Source organism: Dasypus novemcinctus, chromosome 19 (genome assembly GCF_030445035.2).
Source record: "Dasypus novemcinctus isolate mDasNov1 chromosome 19, mDasNov1.1.hap2, whole genome shotgun sequence".
Taxonomy (NCBI): domain Eukaryota; kingdom Metazoa; phylum Chordata; class Mammalia; order Cingulata; family Dasypodidae; genus Dasypus; species Dasypus novemcinctus.
The window spans coordinates 7,547,263-7,560,720 of NC_080691.1; the positions used below are offsets into that span (position 1 = coordinate 7,547,263).

Here is a 13,458-nt window from a genome sequence, read left to right on the forward strand (position 1 = left end):
AAAGCTTTTCAGAAAGACAAAAGTCACGATGTAATCTGCAGCAGTGAGTTGGGACGAGGGCTTTGAGGAGCGATGCGGGAAGTTGTTCAAGTGCTGGTGCGAGGTAACGCCTGAGCGTTTATTGCCGCGTCCTCCAGAAGCTGTTTTGACAAAGTATTTACACTTGGCGAAATGATCCCTTCTTAAAAGCCTTAAAATAGAGGCCCTGAGAAGAGAACTGGCTGGTAAGCAGGGAAGCAGCTCAGTCCAGCCTGAGCTGGCCCTGTGGGTGCAGGTGGGGCGGGCGCGGGGAGGGGCGCAGCGGGGGCGCGGGGCGCCCCTCTGCTCAGTGCCAGCCGATGGCACAGGCTCGGCCACCGGGCGCCTCTGCCGGCCAGCGCCACGGGGCGTTTTAGAGCCGCCGGGCGATTTCTGGCAGGACATTATCCTTATCTCATTTTAACTTGAGGACTGTAATCAGATGGAAATCCCAGGGAAGAGGGAAAGCACCGTGTGCTTGTGCTGGGGCAGACAGCAGAGCCCTGCGCCGCGCCCGAGGGTCTTCAAATGCCACCGCCTGGCGCCGAGCGGGGCGCTGCCCGTGAGCGCCCTTTGCCCTCCGGCCTGGGCAAGAGCCGAGGGAGGCAAAGGCGTGGCAGCGCCCAAACCGCACGGAACCTGGACTTCTTGAAAGTGTTCCTAGGGAGATGGGAAAACAACGTCTTGGGGCCCCCCACCCGCGCACCCCTGGACTGAGGCCACGAGGCCACCTGCTCCTCGGGTGCCCGGGCACCGCAGGCCGCTCCTGGGTGCAGACGCCCATCCAGGTGGGCGGGGGCCCGTGGCCCCGCGGGCTCCATCCTCGTGCGGGGTCTGGCCGGAGCTCGCTCAGGGCTGCTTACACCTGTTTTGTCTACTTAGAAAACCCACATTCAGACACCCCGTTCGCGTCACAGAACGAGCAGCTTCCACTGCACGGCTGTTGGGGAAACCACACGACTTAATAATCATGTGAATTGTAAAGTCTGTCTTCCAATTATTAAAAAATATCTAAAAATCCCATTGAAATACTTTGAAATGACAGTTACCAGGGAAGCGACATGGGGGTGCGCTCCCCGTGCTGTCCTGGCCCGCCCACCCCCCCGCGTCTGCGGACGCCTCGCCGCCCGCGTCTACCTCCAGTCGTGTCCTGCAGCTCATGGATCCCGTCCACGTTCTCCAGCGGCCAGTAATGAGAAGCAGAAGCCAGGACCTCAAACCCTTGTGGGGAGAAGCGTAAAACTTTAAATCACCATTAGGAAGCACACAACTGAAGATAAAGAAGGGCTTACCGTATGTTTTGTAGAATAAGGGCAAAGTAAAAGTTATCACAGCAACAATGCAGGATATTAAAAAGGCACTTAACATTGAATAAGCAGTCCTGGTTTTAAAAATATCTTAGTAAATTAGAAATCAAGGAATACTCCCTACTAGGATGAGACATGAACAGTAGGAATAAGACCCCTCTTCACCCGAGAAAACAAGGGTCGCCGCGCGTGATGGTGGAGCCCCGGACAAGGGCCCACGACCCCACTACCGCGTGCAGCTCTCAGGCTGTGTGCGAGGCACTCGCACAGGAGCAAAAGAGAAGGTTGAAGTAGTTATAAAAGAGATAATATGATCATTATTTTCAAATGACGCATGCCTTGATAACCAGAGTGAAAACTATTACAAATAAGAAAAGAATTTGGTAAGTGGAAAACTACTACAAACAAAAAAAGAATTCAGTAAGGCGACTTACACAAATGTAACATACAGTGTCAGTGGCTTTCTTGCATTTGAACAAAATGCTAACAATTAATAGAAGAAAGGTTCTCATGTATACATATAATCAATAAAGAGAAAACATCTCAGAACTGGAGATAAGCTGTACGAGATCTTCATGAAAAAAACAAACAAACAAACATGCCAGAATGAAGCCTAACTACATCAAAAAGCCCTTGAATCAAGGAAGGACTTGATCTGTTACTCTGTTCTTGGAAAAGCAGACCCGTTATCCCCCAAAATTTAATCATTCTTCCATTAATCTTTAAATAGTAGGAAATTGTGATAAAAATACTGACAGAATTTTTTGTGTGCAGAGAAGGAAGCTGATTGTGACACTTATGTAGAAAAACAAATAAGCAAGAATAATGACCAGGGAAATTCAGAGAAGGGGAAACTCAGAGAGGGAAAAGGACACAAGAGAGGGTAGCTATGGAGACATTTTATAAAGCTACAGAGAAGAAGATGGTTTGGCACTCACATGAATGCAGTTTAGTGGAAGAAAAATTCACAAATCCTTCCAAATGGGACTTTCACTTTATGATAAAGGTGTCATTCATCATTTATGGGACTTTCACTTAAGATATAAAGGTATTATTAATACTATTAATGTCATTTAACAATATTCAGTACAATGTATTAGAATCAGTTAGCTATATGAAAAAAGTTAAAATCTCTGCCTTACTTTATACCAAAATAGTTTCCAGATGGATCAAAATTTAACTGTAATCAAATAAAACATACATGTTTCTGAGAAAGGCAAAGTAGGTTATAGATCTGACCACATAAAATTTTTAATTTTCTTCACAGAAAAAAATCAAGCTAAGTCAAACTGGGGGAAATTTTTTACATAATACATGTGACAGAAATGTGCTTATTTCTCTTTAAATTGTATTGAATTTATTATACTAATAAAACCCCTACTATTTAAAAATAACCCATCAGAATATTGGGGCAATGTACATAATGAGGTCAAAGAAAAAGAAATGCAAATTCAGTGTATGCCTTTGAGGTTAAGTTGGTATCAAATCACATGTGGTTATTGTAGATTTGGGATGTTTATGTGTTAGCCCATGGTGACCACAAAGAAAATATATGAAAAACACATACAGAATGAAATGAGAAGGGACTCAGAACAGTATACTACAAAACCCAAAGGAATCTGAGAGCAGGCACGCGTGGAAGAACCGCAGGACCTGCTTTACGGAGTTGCGCACACGGCTTCAGACGAGGCGCAGGCGCCCACTTCTCGTGCGGTGTCTGGCTGTGTGTCTGCAGGCTGCCCAGCAGTGCACATCCTGCGTGGTGGGGTGTCTGCATCCGCATCTCTCCTTCCATTGTCACATACAGAGAAGAAAATGGGAGCCGAGAAGAAAGCTAGGTCTAAAATATGAGCTAGAGAGGAGTATCCAAACAACAAGTTCCCTCTCGGGGGTATCCAAAAAGGAGCTCACAGCTTCAGCTGATGTCCAGGGGAATAGGTTTTCCGTTATTGAAACGCAATATTGAGGAGCTGAAATGTAAAAACCAAAAAATTCATTTTCATTTCTACCATGCTTTCCTCTAAAATCTAGCCTGTTCATTTCAAGGAGGGGAAAGCAGCACAGACTTGTTACTCGGTTCATCTGGGGAAAAGCTTGGAAAGGAAATAGCATTTGCTCTATGAAGAACAGATGTTTTATCCTCAGGCTCCTTGTCTTCGTAAAGTACACTGGTGAGAAAAGATTCCTAATGGTTGGGTCCCTTCCTGTCATCCCTATTTACAATGGCCCCACTCAGTTCAGTGGAGGAGGCTGCTGGCATTTGACATGTGGGCCCATGTCCACCAGCACTGGTGGCCAGAAGGGCCTGCCATCAGGAGAAGACCTATCATCAGGAGAAGGTCTACCATCAGGAGAAGGCTTGCCATCAGGAGAAGGTCTATTGTCAGGAGACAGCCTGCTATCAGGAGAAGGTCTATCATCAGGAGAAGGTCTGCCATCAGGAGAAGGTCTATCATCAGGAGATGGCCTGCCATCAGCAGAAGGTCTACCTACCATCAGGAGAAGGCCTGCCATCAGGAGACCGTCTGCCATCAGGAGACGGTCTACCATCAGGAGAAGGTCTGCCATCAGGAGAAGTCCTACCATCAGGAGAAGGTCTATTGTCAGGAGACAGCCTGCTATCAGGAGAAGGTCTACCATCAAGAGAAGGTCTGCCATCAGGAGAAGGTCTGCCATCAGGAGAAGGTCTATCATCAGGAAATGGCCTGCTAAGAGGAGAAGGTCTACCTACCATCAGGAGAAGGCCTGCCATCAGGAGACGGTCTGCCATCAGGAGATGGTCTACCATCAGGAGACGGTCTACCATCAAGAGAAGGTCTGCCATCAGGAGAAGTCCTACCATCAGGAGAAGGTCTATTGTCAGGAGATGGCCTGCTATCAGGAGAAGGTCTACCATCAGGAGAAGGTCTGCCACCAGGAGACAGTCTACCATCAAGAGAAGGCCTGCGATCAGGAGATGGTCTACCATCAAGAGAAGGTCTGCCATCAGAAGGTCTACCCTCAGGAGAAGGTCTATCGTCAGGAGACAGCCTGCCACCAGGAGAAGGTCTACCATCAGGAGACAGCCTGCCCCTTCCTCTAAATTGCCTCAGGGGTCTGTGAGTAGCTAAACTGAGTTAGTCAAATGGACTTGAAATGAGCAATGGTGGGGCTGCAGGTCAGAGGCCCACAGGCCAGGAGCTGCCAGTGGGAGGGAGCTCGTCAACCTGGAAGGTGCAGACACAAAGGAAGGTGCCGATGCCGGACCTCTGTGTCACTCTCAGGGGCACGCTGACGGGTTTAGGGGTTTCGGGGCAAGAGGGCCACAGCTGCCTAGAAGATGCACATCCCCCCAAGGCGTGGAGCTGCCCCCCAGCACCTGCCAGCTGCTGCTGTGCGGGAAGCTGGGCTCACCAGCGCCAGGCCTCCCAGCTTTTAAGGAGAATTCAGAAACCCACACTTTTTATTTGACAGTCCCAAATTTTAACATCAGCGATTTTTAAAACACCCAAACACTGTGTGATGGCCAAATGGATTAAATTCAGCCAGTAGGTTCCCTTGCACAACCCAAGGAGCAAAGAACTCAAGCCCTAAAGTTTCATCAGAACAAGAAAATCTCAGTATTTTGAAAAACTATACAAGGTGTCCTGACAGCTAATGCGTTTGCCTCGGCCTGCAGCAGCTCAGAGGGCCTAAGGCAGCCCCGCGCCCAGCAGGACCCCCGGCCGCTGCGGCTTCTAAGCAGCCCCCCAGCCCTGCCCCCCCAGAGAGCCCTTTAGCCGACGTCACCCCAGCTATGAATCACTCCAGGTCACTCCAGGTAAGCTCTCCAGCGGAACCGCCACCTGCTAACCCACTTTCCAAAGCAGCCCCGCCCTTACTGGCTTGCAGAAGTTTCCACTTCCCTTTTCTTGGAGCCCCCTCATGTTTGTTCATAAGATGCTCGCTGGCGTCACCGCAAGAAGAATCCGGACTTTCCTCCTGCCCGCAGCACCTGCTGGAGCCACCCAGGAGCAGTCCCAGCCCCAGGGCACGGGCAGAAAGCAGGAGCCGCCGGAGCCACCCGAGCTGATTCCAATCCCAGAATTCCCACGCGCCCACCGCGCGGAACAGCGAACTCGGTTTAGAGCCGCGCGCGCTGGCGTCACCCTGCGCCTGAAACCACAGCGCCTGGCCCCATCCGGGGTCACTCCCCTCCACCAAGCCCCTCTAAACCATGCAACAACCCCCACCCCTCCCCTCCAGGAGAAGAGCCGAGGCTCGCCCTGCTCCCTGCTGCGCCGTCGTGCATTCTGCTCTCTCTTTCCTCAAAATCGGGGTGCGGTGGTGTTGGCCCCCGCGGGCCCCGGGGCGAGCTCCCGTGGGCAGGGCACGCCGTCCCGAAGGGTCTGCTGATTGGGTTTGGGTGTGCAGGGTAAAGCCTCTCATCTCCTTCCTCCTACCCCTTCCAGTCCCCCTGCCCGGTGCCGGCTAAGGGAGCCCCCCCCCTGGGCTGGTGGTGGGAAGCGCGGCGCAGGCCCTCAGCACCCCGGAAGCCCGCCCCGCGCACGGCGACTCTCAGCCAGGCTTCCCGGCGCCGTCTTCCTTCCCTCCGACGCGCCGCTCGTCCCCCTGCCCAGGACTGCTCCTGGCACACGCGCTGCCTGGTGCCGCCCGCCGCACCCTGACTCTTCAGGCCTCAGGGTGGCTGTCCCGGCCACCCTCACCCCCTTCGCGCCCCCTTAGCGGTCTTCCCGTGGCCCTGGCTACAACCTGACCCACGGTTTCGTGACTGAGGCCATTTATGGGTTTGCTCGAGCCCCTCGCAGCGTCACCGCCGTCTCGGGGCACTGGCGCCGGGGCAGGCGCGGGGAGAGGTTTCCCGATTATGAGCCTCTTGTCTCTCTCCCACGTCCAGCTCCGTGCCTCTTGGACGCAGGGATTTTGTCAGTTCTAGAATGGTGCCTGGTGTCCGTGTAGGTGTGTGAGTATGAGTGTGTGTTTACAATGTGAAATTTGGATTTTTGTATTTGAAAGCTCCCCAAATTTTGATGTTAGCAAGTAACCTCTATATGTTCCACCTCTATAGGTAGAATGAATAATGAAAAGAAAGAACAAATAAATGGATGAATAAACATAGAAAAATCATATCATAATTCTGGTGCCAAAAAAAAATCCATATTTGCCAAATCTCCGTTTGTTCCATAGGGCATCAACATTGTTGCAAAACACCATCCTCAATGCTCATTTTGCACTAGGAAGGTGAAAGCCCCTGTTTTTCCCACGACCGGTCCTCTGTAAACTCTACGATGCTGTATCGACGTAGGGAATTATAAGCTATCATCATCGGCCTCCGGATCTCTCAACAGGGCAGGAGGCGCGTGGCCCTGTCCTCCTGCCCGGGCAGCAACCGGCCGCTCCGTTGACCCTGCGACAAGCAAACTGCTGGATAACGACAGGGTTTGCCTTGTTTTTTTTCTTTAAGTTCCTTTTTCCTCTTTAAAAAAGTTAACTATAAAAGGGCATGCTTATAAACTTAAAATAAAAGCTGATCTGCGATTCCTTGAGGGAGGCCATTTACGGATTTAGACTGACCAGCCCTCCCCTGGGAGCCGAGGCGGCCGGGGCCCAGATGCTGGGCACCATCCAGCTGCTTGCGTCCTGGTCTCTCCTCTCGGGACAGCATCCTGGCGCTCTCCTCTCAACGCGTTCGCGTTCTGCCCATGACAACTTGTAGTCGCAGATGAGCTCGGCTACGCACAGGCCTAAGATGGCTGGAGGCTGTTTTTCTGCTGTTTACAGCACGAAGCCACCACCTACACGCCAGAGAGACACTCCTGTGACCGCGCAGCTACCTGGGCTAGCAGGTATTTTGAAAAATACCCACCTGTGGCCGGTGCCCCGCCTGGGCCTTCAGCACCCACCTGCGGGCCCCCCCCCCCCAGCCTTCAGCACCGACCTGCGCCCCCCCCCCCCACCGGCAGCCGGCAGCAGTAAGCGGCGAGGACCCGGCTGAGCCAGCAGAGGCGGGTGCCCGTGAGGGCCTGGGAGCACTGGCCGCCCCGCTGGGGTGCAGGGGAGCGGTGTGGCAGGGCAGGGGGCCTGGCAGGGGGCATGCGGAGGGCGAGGCCAGCCCTGGGCCTGCCTCAGCGCTGGGCGTCCACTCGGCTGCTGCTTCTCGCACGCCCCGTGCCGTCCCTGACTCCCGCCCACGGGTGGCTCCCCAGGCAGCTCCGCACCCGTCACTCGTCACCCGTCACCTGTCACTGCGCGCCTCGGGCCAACCACTGAAAGAGCCGCTGCTCGTTCAGGACAACGCGGCCCGGGCCATAGCCTCGTCGCGGGCCACAAACGCACACACGCCCTGCGCTGCCACGGGCCGCGCAGGTGCCGCTGGGCGCCCCAGGGGACGCGCGTGGCCTTGCACTTGGGGCCATCCCGGGTGTTGCCAGTGTGTGTCGGGGTCGGGCAGGAGCTGGGCCTCAGGCGTGAGCTGCGTGGCCTCCCCGCCCCAGGCCGGACGCGTGGACAGAAGGGGCGCCCGGCAGGTCATGGGCAGGTCATGGGCAGGTCATGGGCAGGTCATGGGCAGGTCACCATCAAGAGGAGAAGGCTGGGAGGTGGCGAGGAGAGAAGGGAGGGGTAAGGGGAGGACGGGAGAAGGGAAGAGGGCACGAGAAGGAAGGAAGCAGGGGGAGGAGGTACAGGAAAATCGTCCTCAGCGCCCTCAGCGGGCTCTGTGGAGGGCGGGAGGGAGAGAGGAAGGAAGGGAGCGGGGAAAGGCGGGAAGAAAGAAGAAGAGAAGAAGACGGAAAATGGAGAGGGGAGCGAGGGCGGGAGAGGGAGGACAGGAGCGGCGGTCTCGTCGCACGGGAAGCTGCGCTGGGGACCCACAGCCGCCATGACTCTCAGCGGGAAGGAAGTGGGGGGCAGGTCTGTGAAGAGTGGGTGCTGGTGTGGGTGAGCGGGAAGAGAGCGCAAGGGACCCCCGACCAGAAAGAACGCCTCGCTGTTAGACGACGTGGCGCCCCCCCCGGCCACTGCCCCGCTGCCCCAGCCCCCGCCCCCCCCATGCCATCCGGCCCTAGAGGGCAGCTGGGGTCGGCAGGGGCTGCAGGACCCCGGGGAGCGGGGCGCACAGCAGACCTGGCCCAGCAGCTCCCTGGGGCCGCGGGTCCCTGCGAGAGCGGACCCCCGGGGGCCTCGGGGCCGGGGAGGGGGCTGCAGCTGTCCCTGGGGGCTCGGGCTGTGCCGCGCCCTCCTCGTCGGGGCGCGGGGCTCTCGCTGTCACCTCGCTCTCCGGGGCGGTGCTGGGACGTCTTAGTCCCGAGACCCGCAGGGCGCCTTGGGCCCAGGAGGGGGCCCCAGGCACCCACTGCCCCTCGCCCCGCGCAGGAGAAGCCCCTTGGGGACGAGGAGGGAGAGGCCCAGCCCCGGCCCCCAGAATGGGCGAGGGACGTGGCGGGCCGAGCACGTCGGGCCCAGGGAGGCCGGGCCTTGGCCACCGCCTCTGCGGCCTGCGGCCAGGCAGGCGCCGTCCTGCGGGGGCCCAGGAGGGCGAGGGGGACCCCACAGAGGACGCCGAGGGGACCCCGCCGCGCTCTCGGGCTGGCGCAGGGCCCGCGGGCTTCCGCTCCAAGTAGAGTTTGCAGCTGCGCGGTCTCCTCCCCGGAGGGGCCACCCAGGGACCGCGCGCCCCCCCCCATGGGCAGCGTCCCCCAGACGCCCCGGGGCGCCCTCAGTGAGACGCGGGGAGGGGAGGGCGCGGCGGCCCTCGGGGGCCTCCTCGCGGCTGCGGGGCGCGGGCCAGGGAGCCCCGAGTGCGCTCAAGTACCCGCGTGGCTTCAGCGGCCCGCGACAGAGGCCGCGGCGGGCACCCTGCGGGGAGCAGGCCTCAGGCCGGGCGAGGGGGCAGCGGGGGTCGCACGGAGGGCGCTCACCTGGGTGGCCGCGGGCGGGGGCGGGGGCTCCGGGCACCTGCAGGGAAAACAGCACCGGGTGAGACGCGCGCGCCAGAGCCGCTGAGCGGGGCCCCCCGGGGGCCACCTGGGCGCTCACCTGGGGGGCGCGGGACACCAGCAGCAGCCAGGAGCAGACGGGCAGCCAGGAGCGCATGGCGCGGGCTGGGGGGCCCCGGCGTCCCGCTAGCTGTCGCCCCCCCGGCCAGGGCGCCTGTGCCGGCGGCGGGGCCGGGCGCGGGGCTTCTGGGCAGCCCCTGGGGCTTCCGCTGCCGCAAGCTCGAGACGGGGCTCGTCTGGGCGGGACGGGACGGCCCGGCCTGGGCGGGCTGCGCGGGCGGCTCCCGCGGCCGCCGCTATTTATGTCCCGCCGCGCCCGGGCGCCGCTTGCTGGGTCCTAACTGCAGCCTGCTCGGGCCGCCGGGGCGCCCTGGGAGCCCGCGAGCCCAGGACCCCGCGGCGCCTCGCCCGGTCCCGCCGAGCCCAGGAGCGGGAAGGAGCCACCGCGTGGGAACGGGGCGCGCCCTGCGGGGCCCGGGCAGGCCCGCCAGCCGTCCCCTGAACCTTTCAGAGTCAGCGGGCGCCGTGAGGCCAGATGCCCGCCTCGCTCGAGGGTCCCCGCACGCCGTGGCCCGCACGCTCCCCGCAGCACCCAGAAGGGGGCTCTCGGTGTGAAAACTACGAGCCGGTGCCTCGGTTTACCCAGCACTAGAAGAGCTGCCCAGTCCACCCCACACGCGTGTGCCAACACACACACACACCACGGTGACACTCGCCGCCCTGCCGTGCCAGGCGAGGTTCCTCAACTGACTTCTTTTTACTGGCTCCACCACTAAGCAGCTGTGTGCCCTGGGGCAAGTTACTCAGCTCCTCTGTTCCAGATTCTTCCTCTGTGCGATGGAAGCAGGAGTCCCTGCTCCACAGAGTTTAGACCAAGCATGAGATGATACGCCAGGCCCCAGGGGCCGAGCTGGGAGTATCTAGCACTCAACAAAAGCTAAGAAAAACTGCTGCTCAATACACGTAGACTATGACGACTGTTATGAGGCAGAGAACAGCACTCGATGAACGTTAGTGAACGCTCCCCTCAGTCGTGCTGGCTTTAAACGGGAGTAAAGCCGGGAATTCCGCGTTCTCCCTGCAGAGGGTGAGGGGAGCACGTCCAGTGGACGGGGCGCAGGGCGTGATTTGTAACTTCGCCCTCAGTGCTCACCCTCTCAGGGTCTCGGGTCCCGCAGGGCTGGGGCAGGGTGGGGGCACCTCCCGGGCCACGGGCAGAGCCGAGAAGTCGTGGGCACGTGCGGGCGCCGAGCCGGTCGTGGGCGCGTGCGGGGCCCTGGGCCGGTCGTGGGTGCGTGCGGGGCCCTGGACGGCTGGTCGTGGGCGTGTGCGGGCCCTGGGCCGGTTGTGGGCGTGTGCGGGGCCCTGGACGGCTGGTTGTGGGCGCGTGCGGGGCCCTGGACGGCTGGTTGTGGGCATGTGCGGGCCCTGGACGGCTGGTTGTGGGCACGTGCGGGCCCTGGACGGCTGGTTGTGGGCACGTGCGGGCCCTGGACGGCTGGTTGTGGGCACGTGCGGGCCCTGGACGGCTGGTTGTGGGCACGTGCGGGGCCCTGGACGGCTGGTTGTGGGCATGTGCGGGCCCTGGACGGCTGGTTGTGGGCATGTGCGGGCCCTGGACGGCCGGTTGTGGGCGTGTGCGGGGCCCTGGACGGCCGGTCGTGGCCACGTGCAGGCCCTGGACGGCTGGTTGTGGGCGTGTGCGGGGCCCTGGACGGCTGGTTGTGGGCGTGTGCGGGGCCCTGGACGGCCGGTCGTGGCCACGTGCAGGCCCTGGACGGCTGGTTGTGGGCGTGTGCGGGGCCCTGGACGGCTGGTTGTGGGCGTGTGCGGGGCCCTGGACGGCTGGTCGTGGGCGTGTGCGGGCCCTGGACGGCTGGTTGTGGGCATGTGCGGGCCCTGGACGGCTGGTTGTGGGCATGTGCGGGCCCTGGACGGCTGGTTGTGGGCATGTGCGGGCCCTGGACGGCCGGTCGTGGGCGTGTGCGGGGCCCTGGACGGCCGGTCGTGGCCACGTGCAGGCCCTGGACGGCCGGTTGTGGGCGTGTGCGGGGCCCTGGACGGCCGGTCGTGGGCGTGTGCGGGGCCCTGGACGGCTGGTTGTGGGCGCGTGCGGGGCCCTGGACGGCTGGTTGTGGGCATGTGCGGGCCCTGGACGGCTGGTTGTGGGCACGTGCGGGCCCTGGACGGCTGGTTGTGGGCACGTGCGGGCCCTGGACGGCTGGTTGTGGGCACGTGCGGGCCCTGGACGGCTGGTTGTGGGCACGTGCGGGGCCCTGGACGGCTGGTTGTGGGCATGTGCGGGCCCTGGACGGCCGGTTGTGGGCGTGTGCGGGGCCCTGGACGGCCGGTCGTGGCCACGTGCAGGCCCTGGACGGCTGGTTGTGGGCGTGTGCGGGGCCCTGGACGGCTGGTTGTGGGCGTGTGCGGGGCCCTGGACGGCCGGTCGTGGCCACGTGCAGGCCCTGGACGGCTGGTTGTGGGCGTGTGCGGGGCCCTGGACGGCCGGTCGTGGGCGTGTGCGGGGCCCTGGACGGCCGGTCGTGGGCGCGTGCGGGGCCCTGGACGGCTGGTTGTGGGCGCGTGCGGGGCCCTGGACGGCTGGTTGTGGGCGCGTGCGGGCCCTGGACGGCTGGTTGTGGGCACGTGCGGGCCCTGGACGGCTGGTTGTGGGCACGTGCGGGCCCTGGACGGCTGGTTGTGGGCACGTGCGGGCCCTGGACGGCTGGTTGTGGGCACGTGCGGGGCCCTGGACGGCTGGTTGTGGGCATGTGCGGGCCCTGGACGGCTGGTTGTGGGCATGTGCGGGCCCTGGACGGCCGGTTGTGGGCGTGTGCGGGGCCCTGGACGGCCGGTCGTGGCCACGTGCAGGCCCTGGACGGCTGGTTGTGGGCGTGTGCGGGGCCCTGGACGGCTGGTTGTGGGCGTGTGCGGGGCCCTGGACGGCCGGTCGTGGCCACGTGCAGGCCCTGGACGGCTGGTTGTGGGCGTGTGCGGGGCCCTGGACGGCTGGTCGTGGGCGCGTGTGGGGCCCTGGGCCGGTTGTGGGCGTGTGCGGGCCCTGGGCCGGTCGTGGGCACGTGCAGGCCCTGGACGGCTGGTTGTGGGCGTGTGCGGGGCCCTGGACGGCTGGTCGTGGGCACGTGCGGGGCCCTGGGCTGGTTGTGGGCATGTGCAGGCCCTGGGCCGGTCGTGGGCGCGTGCGGGGCCCTGGACGGCTGGTCGTGGGCACGTGCGGGGCCCTGGGCTGGTTGTGGGCATGTGCAGGCCCTGGACGGCCGGTCGTGGCCACGTGCAGGCCCTGGATGGCTGGTTGTGGGCGCGTGCGGGGCCCTGGGCCGGTCGTGGGCGCGTGCGGGGCCCGGGCCGGTCGTGGGCGCGTGCGGGCCCCGGGCCGGTCGTGGGCGCGTGCGGGCCCTGGACGGCTGGTTGTGGGCGCGTGCGGGCCCTGGACGGCTGGTTGTGGGCGTGCGCTGCCCCCGCCCCGGCCCGCCCTGCCCGTGCCCTGGTCCAGGTCCCAGCCGCCTCCCTCGGGAGGGAGACGAGCGTGGGTGACGGGCGCGCGGCCCCTTTGCTGGGCACAGCTTTTAACCTGAGTTGTCGACAGATCGCTGCGGAAACATGCGCCCCCCGGGCCCGGGACTGAGTGAGGCTGCCGCGCGGTTTTTAAAATCACGAAGTTGCCGCCAGGTGCCGTGAGGGACCCCAGCTCAGGGCCGGGAGGAAAACTGACCACAAGGCCAAGGACGCCGAGCCTGCTGCAGGGGCTCGTCCCCCTCGGGCCCACCTGCAGGCTTGTGCTTTTCTCACTTCTCCCTGCGCAGGTATGCAGACCACGAGCCCCCCCAAAGCCGGGCCCTGGGCGTGGAGGCGCCACAGCAGCACCCGGCAACCTGCAGCCCCTGCCTGCCTCACCCCAGACCCCGGCCGTGCTCAGAGGGCACCTCCGCCTCCTCCCCCTTCTCCCCCTCCTTCCTCCCCCTCCTCCCTCCCTCCCTCCCTCTCCTCCCCCTCCCTACTCCCTCCCTCCCCTCCTTTCTTCTTTTCCTTCCCCTTCTCCCCCTCCTTCCTCCCCCTCCTCCCTCCCTCCCTCTCCTCCCCCTCCCTACTCCCTCCCTCCCCTCCTTTCTTCTTTTCCTCCTCCTCTCCCCCTCCCC

The 13,458-nt window shown here is 61.7% G+C and overlaps 1 protein-coding gene across 1 annotated transcript in view; it reads right to left on the reverse strand.

Annotated features, from left to right (window-relative positions):
* Positions 1–9,568, reverse strand: part of ADGRD1 (adhesion G protein-coupled receptor D1) — a 123,939-nt gene extending 114,371 nt beyond the window's left edge. Inside the window, 3 exon segments of the mRNA XM_058281207.1 lie at positions 1,156–1,239; positions 9,224–9,260; positions 9,342–9,568. Of these exon segments, the coding sequence (XP_058137190.1) occupies positions 1,156–1,239; positions 9,224–9,260; positions 9,342–9,398 (178 nt within the window). The 5' untranslated portion in view covers positions 9,399–9,568.
* Between the last annotated feature and the right edge of the window lie 3,890 nt (positions 9,569–13,458).